A 21,361-nucleotide genomic window follows, 5' to 3' on the forward strand; every position below is an offset into this window, starting at 1 on the left:
CTAGAATGACTACATATTATAACACAAAAATACAAATGTTTAGTCCAAGTAGCTGAAGTTTCATAGCACTATATGTTTACAAATATTTTTATTTTATTGATCTTCAAGTCATGCCTAGCTTATGTTACGTATCCTATGATATAAAACTGACCTTTAGTCTTCCTTGTCTTGCCTGAGTTTTAGTGGAATAGTATTTTGTAATATATAATCACATTTCAATTATATATATTATTACTATTTAGAAATGAATTGTCACACTTTTCTTAAAATATAGAACGTTAAATGAAGTAAAGCAAACAATTATCTCTTCTAGGTGTGACCTTTGAACTTGGTTTCAGCTGGACATAGATTGCTAAGCCTTTTTAAAATTTTGAATGTGGAGGATATCAGACAAACTTTTTTAAGGTTTTTATAGATATTTGAATAAAAAAAACAAATAACTACACTAATACCACAGATTTCCACTATAATTTATTAAGCTTAGTAACAAAAATGTATTTCGGTTCTAAAAAATATGAAACTTTTGAGACTAAAAACGCAACCTACCTCCTTGAAATCTTGGTTTGATAGAACATGGTAGCCTTTTCACAGATTAAAATGGCTGAGAAAACTAGTAAGTGGAAATTCTAAGCTGTTTGTTGGTTATTCACATGTATTACTATGTTTCGAAGTAAGTGAATATAAGGGACTGTCTCCAAAAGTGGAAAGAGGTTAATGGGGCCAGTGTATTTGATTCCGTACATAAACCATATCTCGGCAAAATAAAAAGATGAGGTTCTTATTTTTACATTTTAGCTTGTTAACATTGATAAATTGGGTTCCTGATCTCTATGAAACTATGGACTTGGTATTTTGACATCACAAACATCTGATCTTCAACAGTGCTGCATTCAACATACCACGTGACTTAGTAATATTTCCTTTTTAAATAAGGGAATTCATTCATATATAATATTAAGGTTTGACTTATAATATAAAATTTGATACCAAACATATGGAGATAAATTCATGAAATTGTAGTTCCACAAAATTTTTAATTCAGGTCAACAAATGCAATGCTATGGCCTTTGATGTGTGACCCTTTGCAAAAGGTTAACTAAGGAATACTTTACAGGTTTAGACCTGCCTAGAAAATTACCAAGTACTGAAGCAGAGCTGGTAACCCCCTTGGTGGGCTCCGCAGATAGCCAAATGTGGCTTTGCTTTAAGAAAACGCGCGCGCGCACACACACGCACTAAGAGTATACCTTATTTATGGAACAGACAAATAAAACCTTTTAAATTATGTCGGAGATTTAATGCAGTTGCAAACAAAATGAGAATTTTGTAGTGATTATTTCAACAGATTTCTTCTAAACCTCAAAAGATTTTGTATAAAATATCACTTATTTTTGGTTTTGGTTTTCCTTGCCTTTTATTGTTGGCCAACAAAAAATTACTTAAACTATATACTAATTTTGATAAGAGTGGATTTATATCTTAATTTTATGAATGCGTGATTTAGGATGACTAAACTATACATATTAACTTTGCCTTTAGTATATAAATAAAAGAGGGTGTGAAGTTAGGTTTGTATACAATACAATTGTTGCCATCTTTAATTAAAACTAGTATTGCATATTTTCTGCACAAAACAATAAAGAATAATCGTAGTGTGTGATATTATGGTAACAAAAAGGCAAAAATCACCGGTATAGCATAATATCAATCATTTCTGTCAGACTGTTGTTAGCAAATCAGGCATTTAATGATTGACCTCGCAACATGAAAAATGGTATAATGGTCTCGCACATTCTCATATTGACTGTCACTTCAGAATGTACCACGTGGTGTAAATGCTTGAAATTGAGCATGAATTCTGGATTGAACCTGTGCGAAGCATACCATCATTGACGACACAAATAAATTGATTATCCGTCAGTTAAAGTCTATATATAAAATGTTTGCAGCTGGTTTCTATGCTACTGTACGGACAGAAACTAGGATAACTTGTATTCTGGATATCTGTTGCACAAAGCAGCTTACCTGCATTGTTGTTAGTAGCACATTGAGTGGATTTGTGATGTGTGTAACATAATTCTTTCTTCAGGAAGAAGAATAGTTAACTATTCGAAAGCGCTCGAGTTTCGGTGAAAAATCTTTCAACAAATTATTCATTTTTCCCACGTGGTGAAGCAGCTGTCTTTAATGTATCATGTATGGTAACGCATCTTTACCGTGCGACAATGTACGTGCAATAGACTTCAGTCTTCTTAACACAATGTGTATAACTCGCTGACTAAGAATTATATTGCATATTGTCGGATGTCTTGTATTGACGCTATAAGTATTTGCATGGACGTACTTTGTTGTTGAAAATAAAAATATGGATACGCTGCTGTAATCATAATTTTCTTTATAAATTACAACATGATTGTGTCGCCAACGGTTTTGATACGTTGCCAGCCCTGAAAAAATAACTGACAACATGATGATGCCATGTCTCGGTTACATATTATTTGGATTTTATCCATTATAATACTGGGCAGGTAATTTTACCTTATTGGTTTTGTAACAAACCAGTCTTTCATGGATTGTTCTGTCTGTGCATCATCAAGCCAGTGTATAGTTTTCTGGACACAGTGCCCTTCACCATGCCTTTTTTTCTAATTGGTGTTAATGTGCTTACGTTATCCATAATGTTGCCAATATTTTGTTACATTTTCTTAAGTGCTCCTCATTTTTTATTAGTGGTTTTAATTGTTATTTTCATTTGGAATGTTGTATACTGCTATTGTAAGTTCTTTCTTTATGTGCATAAATCTGGCAGAGATCGTAAGTGTTCTTCCACAGAGAAGTAGAAACAGTGATGTGGCATTATTCTTGATGACGAGAAACCCACCTGAAATAAAAATGTATCTCAGAACGGGTGGTATGGGTATTAACACTTCTATTGATAAGGAGAGAACGTTTCTTAACCTGAAGATGACCCAGGAAGGTCGAAATGTTGTTCCCTCTCTGTCGGTAAGTGTTAATACGTTCTGAGATACATTTTGATGTGGCATAACTTGACAGAACTCTGAGCTAGGTTTATAAATTGTGGTGGTTGGCACCACGTTGGAATGCTAACTTTGTCACAACCCATGCCATTTGTTTACGAAGTGAAAGTCCCATGTTAACCTCGTAACCCTATGAGGTGGCGCTGTTTGGTAATAATCTACTGTATTTATTCATTCTGATTAGATATTTATAGCCATGTGATACCAGGTTTCTAGAACGTTCACGATACGTGTATTTTGTATAACACCATAAACTGTTCTAATCGTTGAAATGCTACTAACGTGTAATATTGTTCTATGTTCGAAATTTAAGATTATTTAAACGTTACAAACTGGGTTTGATACGATATCACTAATTTTCTAATAAAGTTATTGGACTTACAGACATTATTTGATGTGCACTATAAGGGCAAGGTGTAATGCATCTTTTAAGACCGGGTTTATTTGTTTTTTAAATGACAGCGTTTTTTGTTTTGTTTTTTTATATTCCAACAGTTCGTGCTCAGAGTCATCTGTTGCTTATTAAGCATAGTTAGCGTTTTAAATGAGTGGTGTAGATATCATGAAACAGCTGAAACGATTCAACAAGTGTAATTACGTAATGCGAGAAGTGAATCTGTTTATACTTTCATACATGCAACCACAGCAGTTTTGTCTTCCATAATACTGTTGAGGTTACAGCCCCCACATCTGGAAATAAAACTGTTGCTATGCATTGCCAACGCGTATGTACCGTTTTCTGCAAACAAAAACTCCATTTTATTATTTACTGTTAGGATTCGAGCTTTAACTGTAGTGTGCAAGTTTTAAATATGATGCAGATAGACCGACGTGCTTCATGACTGTTCTTTCCAGTTAGATTTTATCTTCAATAAATATACATAAAAACTTAAATCATGCACTATCAGTTGTCATGTTGATATACTGTAAACATACTTTGTTGCTTTTCCTTCAATACTTCATTTGAAGCCAATATAATAATAATTTATAAATGAAACTTCTTAATTCAAAGCCAACAATTTATGGATTTTTTTTTAAACATACATGTAGCACTAGCAGTGCCACTTGAGATTTGACTCGAAAGACCAGTGGTGGAGTAGAAATTTTCTAAAAGGTGGCTTTTTGAATCTTTCTAAGCCCAATTATTGACACTTCAGTTGGTTTTTGTGAGTCATTCACATTTCAAATAACCAATACTTCCTGGTTTTATTCAGAACATCCTTACTTTAATTTTCGGAGCTGAGTGTTTGGATCAGGATGTTAAAGTGTCCCCTGGGATCTTCTTATATTAAGTGCTGTTCACTGAAGGGGGCGAAGTGTTTGATGGTTAAACCGATGAAAATGGCTTTTCTAAATCTGTTGGAAGAAAAGAGCCTTTATAGCCTATATTAAACCTTTTATATGTCACGGACTGTCGAGGCCTTCTATCTGTAGAATATAAATTATTACAGAAAACAAATGACATTTATTCCACTTACATCACTATTTTAAAAAAAAGTTTCCTTTTATTTAATTGCGTTTTTAAGAGGCCTCGGAACCATGCCTGAAGAGATGGACAAAATGTTCGACCTGCATGCTCTGCAAATAGTATTTTATAAGTTTCTTTGTTATACATATTTTGGCTGTCCATACTATACATTTTTTACATAATATAACGTGTTTTCTTCATAATCTATTTATTATTTATCCACAACCAAAAGTACCCGTCCCCGGTGACTGTTAAAGTGTGAGTTTATCTTTCAGTTTAAATTGTATCGTGGACTTTAAAAAGGTTAACTGTGTTGCACTCTTGGTCTCAGTCAGAGCCAAAACATTTAGCTAGTTGTACTACCCACCACTGAAAGCAATTGCTGAGTGTTTCAATCATGCTTGGAGCTGTCTTAAAGGTCACATTTAAGTGGACTGTTTGTCATCAAAAGTGTATGAGGGAGTACAGATCTGAACCCATGCAATGAACGAGCATGAAAGCTGGTTGTTATATTGCTGATAACATTTTTTTAACTTCAGTCTAAATCCTCGTTAATTTGTAGAAAGAATACTAATAATTATTGTCGTGGGTTATGACGTTTAGTGGTGTTTATAACAGCACTGAGTTTGTTCAAATAAAAACGATGTAAGTACTTATGATTTTATTCAACTCTTAAGCTTCCAAGCATTGTTACAGCTCTTTACCACGTGAGTAACCAGACATAAAGTGACTTAATTTCTTCAGTAAATTAGAACCCACATTTTATCTTGTTCTCCGATGTACAATCAGTGCTGTTATGTTATTTGAGGGTTAAAACGGCTTAGAACATGTTTTGCAATAAGTCAAGAATATCCTAAAATTCCCTGAACAGATTTTCAGTGCTAGAAGTCGGCGTTTTTTATCAGCAGATTCTGGAAAAGTTCTTGAAAGTCTAAAGAAAAATGCTAACCCCTCCCATTTTTATTGACAACAAACAGTATCATTGTGTTTATCTCAATTTCCCGAAAAACGATCTTTAGAAAATTGGAAATACACTTACAACATTGATCAGTAACGAGCTTTGAATTACGTGTGCCTGTCTATAGATGATGTGGTCACGTGACTGGTTGGAAAGATGCCATTTATGTAAACTGAACTCGAGATTTGTTTGGTAGGAAAGCAGAATTATAAAAGTTAGAACTGGATAAAGAACATGGGACTCGGAATTTTCATTTTTCTGCCTTCAACGTAAATAATTAAAAAATAATTAGCTTCTCTCGCTGAGTTAAACATCAGGCAATGCCTGAGATTTGTTAATAAACAAGAGGTAGCATTCTGTACCATCAACACTTAATTATTTTAGCAGGATTAGAGTAAATTAACGTGTGACACTTTCTGTATTTTTTGCGTCAGTAATACCGAGCGTGCAGTGCGCGTGTATTCGATTCGATTTTATTGCTCATCAGTCCACCCTCAAGTTGAAATTATTTTACGTAAGATTAGAGTAAGTTAGTCTATGAGACCTTGAACGTGATCAAATACATCAGTCGTAAGGGTTTTTTTTACCTCCTGAGTCCAAAATATATTAATCACAAGTAAAAAATTAAGCTAACCATATAGATGACACTTTCATGTAATAAGCTGAAAACTATCTAATGCTTTAAATCAATACACCATAAAAATAAAACAAACTAAAATGATATGGATATGATACGTTATCAGTTAGGTGCCTTCGTAACTTCAAGAATATCGTACGATGTTTGATAAACTGTGTATATATAAACTAATATTTGCAAATTTGTGAATTAGTATTATTATTTAAGTTAAAAAAAACAAAACCAGCTGATGATGTTAATGAAACTGAAATATAGAGAAAATGGCGCATGTCAGTATACTGTGCAAGTATGTCTGTCTGTGTTATGTCAGTGACCTGATAATTACGTTACTTGGGAGTACGCTTATTGATATAATTAGACTACATTAACCTGGTACTTCTAGAATATACAAGTTCTGTTTTTTTCAGTATAATGATGTAGCCATCATCATGTGTTCTACCTCTAAGAGGTCTGATGTATCGATTGTACCGTGGTTTAAGAAAGCTTATTAATCAAGTTTAGATTCCTTTTAGTGCTATTGAATACTGTTTTCAATGCACACGTTTCAGCATGAAAAGTTATTTTTGTGCTTTATAAATGTGCTTGTATTGTTTCGTTCAAATATCGATAACACAGGCCTGCGAATTTTAATTTCGTAAAAGTTTGTTTTAATAACGGATTTTACATAATATTGCTACGCAAATTTCGAAAATAATATTATATTCTTTCTATCGCGTAAGGATGTTTTACAAATCGGGAAGAAGAAATTCTTACTCAGATCAAATTATTTTTTCGTTCACCACAATGGATTGTGTGCGTTTCTCATGGGTTCCAAAACGACGGACAAGAAGATTGGCGTCGTGACTGGTCTAGAGAAATCTATAGCCAGCGGTTGTCAACATTTTAAGCATAACAAAATGTCACACGAATTCAGTGAAAGTGATTCACTTGTGTAAAATAACGTAGGACGTTTTTAAAAAATCTGTACGTGATGGAGAAAAATAGATATTTTAGGATACGGCATACAGGTATTACTGTAGAACGTAACAATTTCAAGATGGTAAAAGCATTGCAAGTCTGTGTAGCCTTAATATCGTTTCGACTGTCAAGAACATTCGTAAATGGTTGAACAAGAAAGGCTTGTGCGTGATAAACACCTAAATAGAATTTTGAACTCAAGTTTATATCTAATTTTTTATTTTACTAACTAATAAACACCTTGCATATGTGAACTATGAAAGGTCACCATCATAAAAAATAAAAAAAGAAAAAGTGCTTTAAATATCGTTGGCACGCTTATCGATTAACTGAAATGAAACTACGTGTGTCTTGTGTTTGAAAACAAAGAAATGACTATGAAGTTGATTGCCAACACTTTAACTACTAGAAGTTGGGAAAACAAGTGTCTGAAACATTACTTGTAGTATACAATAAAAAAAGTCGTGTTATGTGAGTGCTGATGTTAGTTTTGTCTGTATTTTCAGAACTCCATTCGTCACAACCTGTCCTTACATAGTCGTTTCATGAGGATACAGAACGAAGGTACTGGGAAAAGTTCGTGGTGGGTAATTAACCCAGACGCCAAGCCTGGGAAGTCCACGAGACGGAGGGCTACCAGTATGGAAACTCAAAAGTACGAGAAAAAGCGTGGCCGAGTGAGGAAGAAAGTGGAAGCACTGCGAAATGGATCGGACACCAGCTCTATAAGCCCTCCTTCCACAGTTTCTGAAGGCCTGGATACTTTTCCCGAGTCTCCATCACACCTTGGCTTTCAGTTAAGTCCAGACTTTCGTCCTCGAGCGTCGTCCAACGCAAGTTCGTGTGGACGACTCTCTCCTATCCCTGCTGTGGAAACTGACATGCATGATAGCCAAGTCCCGCGCTTGTCACCAATACCTTGGATTCCTGACTTAGGGCTGTTCATGGAGTCGTCTACTGGTCTCGACAGGTATTGTACAGACCAGCTTGGGAATTCCTTAGCTGAGACAGTGAAACTCGGGGAAGGAGATATGGACTATCAGTCTAAAAATCAACCAGGGGATTCGTCCCCGGCCATTAGCCCCTTAAGCTCTTCCAACAACTTCGGCTTGAACAACTACCAGTACAATAAACAACCAAACAGTGATTATAAAGCATTTCACTCTCCAGTGAGTGACGACAAGGGCCTAACGAATTTACAACCTCATCAGCAAAGTCCACAACATAGTCCTCAGTTAACAGAGACCACCAACTTTCAGGGTCTGCCTTCTGGTCACTCTAACCAGCAGCAGCAGCTTCCAACTGTACTGTCTGCCTTACAGTCATTCTCTCCTGGTCTCGCCAAGCCACAGCTTTCGATAAAATTCTCAAATTTACAGTGTACTTCCGCTGACCATTCTAGCCAAAAACAAGTCCCAAAAGAAGTTTCAATACAGCATTTGTCTCCTGGTCATTCGAGACAGCAACAGCTTCCTGTAAAACTGTCTACCTTACAGCGTCTATCTTCTGGTCACGCCACTCAACACCAACACTCGACAGAAATGTCTACTGTACAGCAATTATCTCCTAGACAAACCAGCCAACAGCAGCTTACAACAGAATTGCCTACTTTGCACATCAGTCAGGAAGAGCTCACCAAAAAGCTAGCGATTATTCAAGCTTTGTCTACTGGCCATTCTAACGAGCAGCAACTCCCACAGTCTGACGTCTCTTTGGATTTATCTCAAGACAACATGGCAGCATTGACTTCAGATCAACTCTATGTAGACAATTTCTTAGATGGCAGCTCCCCTGGTCAAATCCCTGGACAGTTAGTGTCTTTACCCCATCAGAATGTGCTACCAAATGATCTGGATCTGAACATGGACATACTGCATGGCGATCTCGAGTGTGATGTAGATCAGGTCATTCGACATGAATTGAGTGTAGATGGAAACCTTGACTTCAACTTCGAAGTGGTCAATACGATAAGCACTACTACTAACACTGTAACATCATGCTCCTCTACTACAACGCCAGTAAATCAGTGGGTACATTGAACGAACGTTAACCCTAAATATATTGGGATTTTCCTAAAAAGACATTGCGTTTTTTTTTAAGGTGCTTTGATGTTACGCGTCTTAAAAGTACAAAATCATCTGGAAAAGTCCATGATTGGTCATTAAATCAGTTTTTTTCAGAAATATTTTAGTGTCTATTCAAATATAACCGTTTCTTGTATTTGCTGTATGTTCACCCATAGGTGACATTAGCACGGATTATAAAGAGATTTTCCAGGTGAGACTAGTTTTCAGAGTCTAATAGTAGTGTCTAATAAATAGTAACGTTTGTATATTGGAGAGTATATTTTTCGCGTCTTGAAAACGTTTCAAAACAGCATATTGTATTCAGAGCTTTATATGGATAATAAGTAATGATATTCAGTGGTTTTTGGCTGAAGACGTATTGTCATGTGACAGTTGTTTCTAACGGACTTTGTACTTGTGGGCTTTTGTCTTTATCATTTGTTTCAGTTATCTTGAACTTGGTTCTACTATTCATTAGTAACTCTTAGTTACTAATGTACTCTTCGTGTACTCTTAGTGTAGGAAATCGTAATTTTGAATGTTAAGTTTCCTCCAAGTTTTTGTAAATAACTATTCAGACATATGAAATTAGAACTGAAGGTAGGTCTGTAATAATGATAGGATAAATGACTCGTTAGTTATCATCTTTACTACTAGGAAGTTTCTGCAGAAGGGTACAAAGAATCAAATGAGTTCATTGGTGGGAAATATTTTTAGGTTCCTTCACAAGTTGCTGTTTAATCATATACGTTGTATATAAATTCTGTGTAAAAGGGCAACGTGGTTTATAACGATTTCAGTTTATAATTATAATTTAGTATTTTAAGACTAATTCCAATCTAACATTGTCTGGTATATTATGGTCGAAGTGTCCAGCAAAAGTTCTAAATTTCAGCTTCTGACGAATTAACTATCATGAATAATAATAGAGGGTGCTTATTTTAATACATGGTGATTCCGGTAGGAGATGCATTTTGAATTCGTGCAATAACAGAGTTTAACGTTTATGCTAAAATACTTGTTGAAATCTACTTGATACACCCGATGTTTATTCTCTGTCTAAAATAGTTAAAACAGAATAAATAAACTTTTTCAGTAATATCAGATGGCATGAGCACGTGTTAGGCTTACGATGATTTATTGCTAACTAATATTTTCAAAGATTCTATTTAGATTTCCTGTATTTTTTATTGTGTTTTAACCGCTTTAACTATAAATTATATATTTTTATATATAAGTTTGTAGCTTGTTTATATTTGTAATCAGGTATTCTTAAAACGTAAGTCATTTTTACAACGTACGTTTCTGTTTTAATTTTTTTAATATATAAAACGTAAAGGAATACAAAATATAATTTTTCTTTTTCTTAAAAAGCACTTATCAAACTATTAACGTGTTACATGGAGTAAGTAATTGATTTATTCGTACTCGTTAGGTTTAACACAGTTGTAAAAAAAAAAAATTAAATAAATCCCCCTTTATTTTCTAGTGTGAGCGTTACTTGAACTGTCACTATTTGAATGTATGTCCGTCCACACGTTAGATACGTTACAAAGATGGCGCTACAACGCACCCATTACTCGTATGTCCCTACAAATTTTAAAATTACGTGAAATGTATTCAACCAGCGAAGCAATTAAACATTAAAATTCCAACGTATTTTTGTTTTTGTGCTGGAGTAATTTATTAATTTACTTGTGAGCGCTAGTATACGAAAAGTTAAAACATTCGATAATTCTTGGGTTGAAGTATTCTGTCGGCAAAAGGATTATTGAGATAACATCACACAATACGTGTTAAATATCTCATATTTGATTGTGGAATATAACTGCTCATAAATAGTAAGTTCTCTTAGTCATTGCCTGTGGCTGTTGTTGTTGTTCGGCCAAGTAATATCTGTTTTATTTTGAAACATGGGAAAAATGATTGTTTCCACGTAGTAAAAAGCAGCTTACGATGTATCACTTTGAAGACATGTATAGTTTTACTAATACTTGCTGCCATATTTGTATGGAAGGTTCTCATCTTGTTCTTCGTAGGTAATTAAAAGGTAATAAAATGCTTTCCCACTATCAAAAAAAAAAAAAAGTTTCTGGTTTGTGTACGTGGTTGCACAAGTCGCCAATAATGGTTTTCCTTCCACTCGTTCGATTGTAATTTTTCATTTGTAACACGTGATTTCAAGTTAAACCTCGCATGTTTGTATCAGTATTTTCGTTTTCTGCTAAGTTTTTGGATCTTGAAATTGATGCTCTATAGCACAACCCCTGACTCCCCCTGAAGAAAAATGGATACATTAAAAACTGTCATCTTGTATGTTAATGTCACCTAACTTATCTATTTGTATAGTAAACAAATATCTTTAATCCAGACGTATAGTCATGTTGGTCTTATACTTTGTTCAAATGTAAACGTTGATTTTATCGTGTTTTTAGTATCTAGATTTACCTATATTGTATTAATGTAATCTAAATCGAAATTAGCGGTAAAATGGAGTCCTGGCAGCAGTTATCTGACCTGTACATTGGTCTGTATTTGTATAAAATACTTGTTTTAATTCTACATGTTAAGTACTGTTGGACACGGTTTTGTTAAGTCAAACCTTTGTTGTTTTTTGTTTTTTTAAATCATGATTTCATGTAGTTGTTTGAGAAAACAAAACACTAATAAATACGGTGTAATCCCGTGATTTGTTTCACATTCTGTGGTGATTTTTATGCAGCATTTTAATACATAGTGCATTTGAACTAAGAACTCATAAAAATGACAGAGATTATTTGAACTAAAAACCAGTGGGACCAGAATTAAACTACTAATATTCGGCACGTAAAATTAAAGTGATTAGAATTCTACACAGAGGATTAAAATGTTGTTACCCGGCTCGGTACACATTGCTAAATTCTTAGAACCATGTGCAAAAGAGAAACATATTCAGAAAAGAGAATGGGGGATTTTCACTGTATGGTGTAGAGTTGAAATCGAGCTGAACCTCTTGAGTTTACGACTGTGGTCCACGATTGGTAGATTGTGGTAATAACTGAGCCTGTTTCAGATAGTGTTTTACAAACGGAAGGGAGACTTGCAAGTTATGTTAAATAGACAGCACTTTACGAGAATATATCAATTTTATATATACACACACATTAGACTGTTTGAACATGAAACCGGTCAGTTATTGTCTTAGAAGTATTTGGAAAACTTATTGAAATTTACATGGCAAACCCACTGGATCCGTTGTCCCATGAACTGTTCCACATGATATTCTGGTAGGTGACTGTAATACAGAAATGAATTTAAACCACCAATAGTCTAGTAGATTTTAAAACTAATTTTAAACAAATAGCATTAGAAACAAAGCTAACAACGTCTAAAAAGTAAATGAAAGTAAAATTCTAGTAGAACCCAAAGACATACATACGCCATATTGGCTTCCATCATCTTGTTGAAATTGCGTCAAATGGTTTCAGTGATGTAAGTATGAAATAAGTGGTTGCATTTTTCGTGTTTATACTACATACGAATTGTTGACCAAGTAAAAGTAATAAGCCTCAAAACTGTAAGAAGACAAACAGTAACACTTAACAAATTTGCAGCGAATATTTATCATTAAAATGTTCAGAGACCTCTCCTCCACCCTAGCTTCTGTTTCAGAGACGTCACTGCAGCTTAAAACGTGACAAAGGCAGTACCATTACTATTCAAATATGAGCTTTACAGTGTTCCGGTAACCAATTTGATTACCACGGCCACCATAATCAAGCAAGGCTGTATTAGTTGATTACTTCTGGTCAGTTCAGAACAATCTAGTTTGTCAGTTGCTTGGAAAACAAGTTTACATGTTTTTGACGGTGATTCAGGTTTCATCTTACGGGGTAGTCTTATGGACTAACCTAACATTTATTTGTACGTGGAGTATGTGTTGTTAAGATATAGTAGTGTAGTTGTCATGCGATAGTTAGGGAAACCACCCATGAACCAAAAGTATCATTGTCCTCTAAACGGAGACAATATAGTAATGAAAGTGATATAATTTTCACAGGCAACATGGTGCTTTGTTCCAAGAATGTTCTGTTTATGGAAAATTAGAATAATAATCATCAATTCATCAGCATGTTGAAGTTGGGTGCACCCTTCCATGCCAGAGGCGATTATGACTTGCTTGTTGTTTCTTTATGAAATGCTACACACAGGTTTATCTGAACTCTGTCCACAGCGGAGATTTCAATTCCGGATTTTAGCATTGTAAAAATGTGTAAACTTACTGCGGGCGCACTGAGAGGCCCATTTATTGCGGGAAAACAAAACGAAATTTGCACGTGGAAAGATGGGGTAATTAGAAGCTATAATACAGCATCTTGCTTTTTTTTAAAGAACAAATTAAAAGACCAGCCAGTACTTTAGAGACAAAGGCAAAGTATTCACGAAAGAGTCCAGTTAACAAAAAGTCGTGACAGATATGAAATCGAATGATTACTCCCCAAGCTGTATCTTATTAAATTTATGGAGAAAGTTTCTATAAGCGCCACCTATGTTCTGACAAACTTTCCTTGCTTATGCAGCAACAAAATATTCTAAGAGTATACTATAAATTTAGGGTTCAATGGTAGAAAACTTCACAGTTGTGGTTTCCTCCAGTATTTTGTATAGTAGATTGGCTAAAACGTCTTGTACCCAATCTATACAGTTTAGCTATCCACATCAAGTAAACCTCTTTGTATGATCCGATGCGGTTGTGAAACTGGCTACTCATCTTCAAGATGTAATTGCAAAAAATATTAGAAAGTTCAGCGGGTTGTGAAATTGTCAAGCTTTGTCTTGTTGTTTCAACAGCATAATGATGACAATTAGTCGCATCAATTCAGTAGCCATTATAAACGTAGATGAAATGAGCTGTGAAGAACCTTACAGTAGAAATACCTGAAGTTGTAAACACGTTTGTTTTTTTTAGTGTTACTAGTAATGATACCTCCAATGATGTGCCACATGCACGAGGCTTTCAGAAACAATTTTGACTTGAAAGCTTAACGAAAGTGATATTTGATATTTTCCTTAAGTACCCGGCATGGCCAGGTGGTTAAGGCGTTCGACTCGTAATCCGAGAATCGCGGGTTCGAATTCCCGTAGCACCAAACATGCTCTGCCTTTCAGCAGTAGGGAAGTTATAATGTTACGGTCAATCTCACTATTCGTTGGTAAAGGAGTAGCTCAAGAGTTGGCGGGGGTAGTGATGACAAGTTGCTAAATGAAGAATTCTAGCGCAGATTGCTTTCGTGTAGTTTTGCGCGTAATTCAAAAACAATTCTCAGTTTTTATAGGACAGAGGAATTATGTTACTATATAAAAACCACCTATCTGTTATCATCCAAATGAACAGCAGGAATGAAAATAATGGTTGATATTCTTATAGAAAACCACTAGATAATAACAATAGCAGGATTATACTGTTCTCCAACTAAGTGTACAGACATAAATCTAATATACATCTTTTCCCACAACCAAAATACAATTGTAATAGGTGATCTGAATTCCAAACATAAGAACTTTGGATGTAATTCCACAAACTCCAATGGCAGACACTTATTACAATTCATAGATAATGATAACATATCCCTTATTAATGATAATACACTTACCCATACTACTTATGCAACAAATTTAAATGATATCCTAGACATTTGTCTCACCTCTTTTAATATTAGGCAAAAGCTAATAAATTTTAATGTGGGAAAAGATGTTGACAGCGATCAACTCCCAATATGGTGTGTCTTCGATCTCACCCCCCATAAAGATAAAATCAGTAGGCAAGACAAATTTGATTACAAAAAAGCTAATTGGCAAAAATTTCAAAAAGTGTTAGACAACAACCAGACAAAATTAAACATACAGCGAACAACGAATCTGGAATTGATTCATACAGTCAAATAATCATGGAGTGCCTTCTAAAAGCAGCTACGAACACGGTACCAAAAAAAAAAACAACATACAACCACAAACAATATATGGAAATCAACCAAACAATGATAAAACAACGAAGACAATTATGAAGACTATTCATGGCAACAAGAGAACAAGAAACAAAAACGCAAATTAACAACATTAGAAATAAAATAAGAGAAATTAAACAGACAAAACAAGAAAAATGGGACAACTTGTGCTTCCAATTAAACGAATAAACCGAATCTAGTAAGTTCTGGCTACACTTAAAAAGATTCACAAATGAACCCACGACAAGAAAATACCCAACACTGGAATATAACAACACCTTAGCACAAACCAACAAAGAAAAAGCAGAAGCCTTCAAACATCAATTACAACACTTAAAACGCACAATGACTCGGACATGAACAACTATTACTACAGTAAAATAAACAACCACGTAACAAATAACATAGAATTATATAAACCACATTTTCCAGTCAACATTATGAACAGCAACACTAATAATACATATGACTACAATACCCAACTACTCACCAAAAATATCAAACTAAATGAACTTGAACAAGCAATCAAAAATTTAAAAAGCAAAGCGCCGGGAAATGATGGAATACAAAAAATACTTCTCCATAAAGGCACTCCAAAATTATTTGATCACCTATTAGCCATATTTAACTTATCTCTATGCTCTGAATACATCCCAGTTTCTTGGAAGCAAGCTAACATTTTAATGTTCCACAAAGACGGAAAACCAGCCAATAAACCAAATATACTTCTCCATAAAGGCACTCCAAAATTATTTGATCACCTATTAGCCATATTTAACTTATCTCTATACTCTGGATACATCCCAGTTTCTTGGAAGCAAGCTAACATTTTAATGTTCCACAAAGACGGAAAACCAGCCAATAAACCAAACAGTAACCGACCGATCAGCCTGACCAGCTGTGTAGGTAAAATTCTTGAAGGAATAATAAATAAGCAACGGACTCTCCACATTTTGGAGATCAATTCAAAATTACCAGAAGAGCAAAACGGATTTAGAAAATATAGACGAACAACGGATCACTTAATTAGATTAACTGAAACTATAATAAACAGCTTCAATAAAAAAGAATGCACTGTCGCCTGGTTCCTTGATATCGATAAAGCATTCGATACCGTATGGCACGATGGTCTAAGGTTCCGAATGAATGAAATGGGTCTACCGCGTGGAATTATTCGCTGGTTATCTAACTTTTTTGGAAAATAGAAAATATAGAGTAAACATAGAGGGAATGTTCTCGAAGTTCTTCACTCCAGAAGCTGGCGTCCCTCAAGGAGGGGTGGTTAGCCCTATTCTCTTTATCATGTATTTAAATAATATGCCACTCAAAGACCCAGACCATGGATACGCGTCACAGTTCGCTGATGATGTAGCAATTTGGAAAAGTGCCCCTACACTAGAAATAGCAGCCATTAACTTACAACCACAACTAAATAGATTATGTGAATATTGCGAAAAATATAGAATTAAAATAAACACAGCGAAGACACAATTAGTAATATTTTCAAAATCAACGAAACATCAAAAAGTTCAACCCCAGATCTACATGAACGGAAAGCTTCTCTAAACTGCTACATCTGCAAAATTTTTAGGATTAACATATGATTCTAAACTTACATGGATAAAACATGTAAATAACATAAAAAGAAAAATTTGGCGAAGAATAAACTATGCTAGGAGTCTAACTGGTAAAAACTACAAAACAACATCAGAAAACATCATTAAAATATACAACATACATTAGACCTGTAATAGACAATGCAGCTCCTGCATGGATCAATGTAAGTGTAAATCAAATACAAACCAAACTCCAAACATTACAGAATACACTAATTACATCAGCATACAGAGTACCTAAAACCACTTCATCCAAGTTCATGCATAATTACTCAAATACACAAACAATACCAGATAGACTTCTACAGAGTACAATAAAATATTTTGATAAAAATTGGCGAAAAAATGAGTTGTTACGCGAAGTAGACAGATATTGCATATATGATGAAGAGAGACCTAAACACCTCTCCCCGTTAAATTTGTACATCAGATCATTAATATAAAATTATTTAAAATAATAATAGTAGTAATAACCAAATAGAGCTAAAATAAAACAGTCACCTACGTTCTAGACTTATCAAAAACAATCAAAGAACAATATAAATGGACATTGTCCTGAAAAGGACCGGACTAAAGTTATCATATTATTCCAGCCATTCAATATTTACTCGTAATATATTAATCAGGCCTCTCCAACAAAGTAATGGAAGGAGGAAGAGGTCTAGTGTACCTGACCCTCCTGGGTATACAAATATATATACTCAAACACCAGAGAGAGAGAGAGGGGCTGAGTGTGGCTCATGGCTCAGTAGTTAGTGCTGGGCTGAGGATTTCGAATTTCATAGTTTGCACCTCGCTACCTTACAAAAACAACCTTAAAATGCCACACTCCATTCTTTATGATTGTTATTTGAGTGGTCGTCAAGTCTTTCTAATCTGTATAACAAGAGATGAGGTGGATTTCGCTGCCTAGTTGCCTTTCCTTTATAGTATAGCACATTAATATTAGGGATAGGTAGCGCAGACAGTTCTTAAGTAGCTCTGCGCGAAATAATTTATAATATAAATGTGTTGTTTCACACTTGTTTTTAGATACAAAGCAGTTGGAAATATTTTGTTACAATTTTTAGGTTGAACTATTTTTTGTGTTGGATTAACAGGAGTACAAGGATACGCGTCTCCTTTACAAGGCAGTGCGTATTAATACAATAGCAACATCGTAAGATTCTCATGGAAACTAAGTGTTTTACTAACTACAAGTAATTTTTATTCTCTTTCGCGAAAATTCACATTTTTGGTGACTTGTCAAGGTTTGTATTTTTATGTGAATGGGCCGGAGTCGGTTTGTTTGAATTTTCGCGCAAAGCTACACGAGAGCTATTTGCTTTGGTTGCCCCTAATTTAGCAATGTGAGACTAAGAGAAAAGACAGCTTGTTATTACCACCATAGATTTGGATACAATAAATGGAAGCACATAATCCATTTGTTTTGAAATATTATTTTAAAAACAAGTCAAATGTATGTCCAAAACTTCTTTATGCTATATGAAATCATAGTTTCACTTAAAACTCAATACTTTTCTTTTCTTGGCAAGAGCCCACACAGGCTAATTCAGTTACCTTAAAATCCAATTACGAAGAACGAATTTTTCTCACCTCTTATCACAAAAGATTCAGTGAATTAACTATGGGTTATCACAGTTGTACTCCGAACTATAACTAATTTTCTCCTTTCAGTCAAAGTCCACACAGACGAGTTCAATTACTTTAGAACACCCTTTAACAAGACAGTTATTTTTCTTATCTCCATCTCAACTGTTAAACTCACTTTAAACTGTCATCCGGTAACGATAATCAGTCATGCGCCTGTTAACTTCACTTTTTACAACATTTTTATCTGACTGTATTTCACTTCTCTGTATTTGCACGTATTTATAAACTCGACAGAAAAATCTTGGAAGTCTAGCCCTGTATTGGCAACAACAATCACATAAAAACACAGAGATTTTGAGAGTTTTTTTTTGTTTGTTTTTGAATTTCGCGCAAAGCCACTTGAGGGCTATCTGCGCTAGCCGTCCCTAATTTAGCAGTGTAAGACTAGAGGGAAGGCAGCTAGTCATCAAAATCCACCGCCAACTCTTGGGCTACTCTTTCACCAACGAATAGTGGGATTGACTATAACATTATAACGTCCCCACGGCTGAAAGAGCGAGCATATTTGGTGCGACCGGGAGTCGAACCCGCGACCCTCAGATTACGAGTCGAACGCCTTAATCCACCTGGCCATGCCGGGGCTTTTGAGAAAGATGACGTCAACAAGATTACGTAACGTACAACTACAAAGTTGCGTGACGAAACTTGTCTTAACTATCGCTTTTAAAATAATTAACTTTTAACACATTTGTTATGAAAACTAAATATTCATTAAATATCAGATCACTGAATGAACTAAATACAACTCTTACATTAAATAATCTTCTATGTCCAACATAACTATATAAAAAACTTTCATTGTTGTGATAATCATATTCACTTCCGTAATATCACGTTATAAGTACTGTCATACGCATTTACAAAAAGGATATTGAAGTCGTATTTCTTCCATATAAAATTACAAATTCAGTGAACACGCTCTGTCATGCAATAACACATATATAAGGACTGTTCGAGAGAGCTAACGACACGATTAAAGAACGATTTGTATATGTTGAATTGTAGCCGTGGGTCGCCACGGATGCGAGAAGTGTAGCGCCTGGTTTACAGTAAATATCCGACCATTCAACAGCGTAACGCTACCAGGATACTTATGGCTATAAGTTGATGTCACGGCCATATTTGAAGAAGGATATGTAGAGTCAAATGATACAAAATTTCAAACATGAGATCCTTTAATGTCCTCTAAAGAAGATGAAACACTCCTGTTAGCAAAGCGTTTAGGACAGTAAAAGACTCAAAAACATTATCTAAAATCAATTCAGAGGGATGCTCTTATCCACAAAGTGGAATCAATGGGAAAGTGAACTTTCTCGACTGTAAACAAAACATTTGGATAAAGCTGATGCTCTTAAAAAGGCAGTTAATAGATGTTTAAAGTTGACTAAATCTCCAAGTCTCCTTGTCACACCTCCGAGTCAACGGCGGTTTTCCATTTGTTTTCTTGATTTTTTGATATGATGTGAATTAGCTACAGCAATGTTATATATAGAAATAACGTTGCACGGATGTACAACGTCGTGAAAAACATGTAGAACTAACACCGTGTGTAGTAAGACACCTGAAAAACTTAATCGTAATTGTAAAACATAAATAATTAACAACGTCCAGAATATGCAACTATTGCACTTTACTTGTAGTGTAATAAAGTTATACATTATTGTCAGTCCATGTGGCTTGAGTCATTGCTAAATGTATTATTACTACGCAGTTGGAACAGTTTCAAACGTTTATCAAGATACAAGATCAACACGGCCCGGATTTAGGTAGCCAGTAGTTTTGTGTGAAACTGGCTGATTCTAAAAGAACACGATTTGGAACAAAAGCAACTCAGATATATGTTTCCTAAAAAAGAAGAAAAAAAGTTCGTACTTAAATGAGTGTAATGTTAAAGCGAGCCAAGTTTACATCTGTCTTATTCCACCAGGGGTCGCCAATTTCACACTTGGCACTTTTCGTTTTGTGCCAAACTTTAGGCTTATTCGAAAAAAAGGTGTTGCTTAAATGTATCACGTTACGTTAAGGCTTAATATACGAAAGCATATTCATGTATTATATGAAAAAACTGTTGATATGATGATATTTTTATTTCGTAATCATATCAACAGCGTTCTTTCGTAAAACAAAAAATCTTGTCTTACATAAAATGTAGAATTTCACTTGAACTTTTTCATGCTGTTGTTGTTGTTGATTATTTTACAAACCGCTTACTAGGAATTAAAGTAACCATTTTTTAAAGATAACTCTTGAATTGCAATAGTAATTTAAAACGCTAGTGATAAAGAAGCCAACAAGTACTAATAACGCAATTTTGTTTAATTAATTATTTAACGCATTAAGGTTAGTAACCTATTTTAAATCTTTAAAACAGAAATGCTTGTTAATGGGTTAATGTTGATCCCTGCCGTTTATGGTTTTTAATTTGTTGTAATGTTGACTCTGTTGACTCTCCACTTCAGTCTGATTTTCTCATTCGTGATGACTCTCTTCTTCACAAATACGAAAGTTAACATTTGATTTCACGGGTTATCCTATATCCTGACTCAGTGATTTTCTACCAGTATAATTAGCATGCATTCCAAATCACCATTACCACCTTTCATTCAGTTTGACAATAGCATATTCTGCCATTTTTTATCCGATCTGGTATCAACATGCATGCTGACTTAACGTACTTCTGCCAGTTTGACTTTAGCATGTATGTTGGTTTATCCACTTCAAGTAGTTGATAGGATTAATGTTGACTTCCACATTGCCTTCCAACCTAATGTGAGTACGCATGCCAACTTAACACATTTTTTTTTCAAATGTGACATTAACACGGATGCCGACTTAACGAATTTTCTCCTGTCTAACATTAGCATGCATGTTGAATCAGCTATTGTTTAATTATGATTAAGTGTTAATTTATTACTTTCATTTTATTTGTTATTTAGGGAGTATGGCAAGTCGCCTTTTGTGTGTGTGGTAAATATTACTTCTCG

General features: G+C 34.7%; 1 protein-coding gene and 1 long non-coding RNA gene across 2 annotated transcripts in view; one reads left to right on the plus strand and one right to left on the minus strand.

The window, feature by feature from the left end:
- The window catches only part of LOC143223581 (uncharacterized), a 30,026-nt gene extending 18,204 nt beyond the window's left edge, over positions 1–11,822 (plus strand). Inside the window, exon 2 of the mRNA XM_076451708.1 lies at positions 7,565–11,822. Within this exon, the coding sequence (XP_076307823.1) occupies positions 7,565–9,097 (1,533 nt within the window). The 3' untranslated portion in view covers positions 9,098–11,822. The remainder of the gene's footprint in view (positions 1–7,564) is intronic.
- LOC143223583 (uncharacterized) lies at positions 8,139–18,766 on the minus strand. Its single transcript, XR_013012971.1, has 2 exons — positions 18,321–18,766; positions 8,139–12,398 (listed from the first exon to the last, which is right to left on the minus strand). It is a non-coding gene; the product is annotated as an uncharacterized LOC143223583 (long non-coding RNA).
- Between the last annotated feature and the right edge of the window lie 2,595 nt (positions 18,767–21,361).

The sequence above is a fragment of the Tachypleus tridentatus genome, chromosome 8, assembly GCF_004210375.1.
Source record: "Tachypleus tridentatus isolate NWPU-2018 chromosome 8, ASM421037v1, whole genome shotgun sequence".
Lineage (NCBI taxonomy): Eukaryota > Metazoa > Arthropoda > Merostomata > Xiphosura > Limulidae > Tachypleus > Tachypleus tridentatus.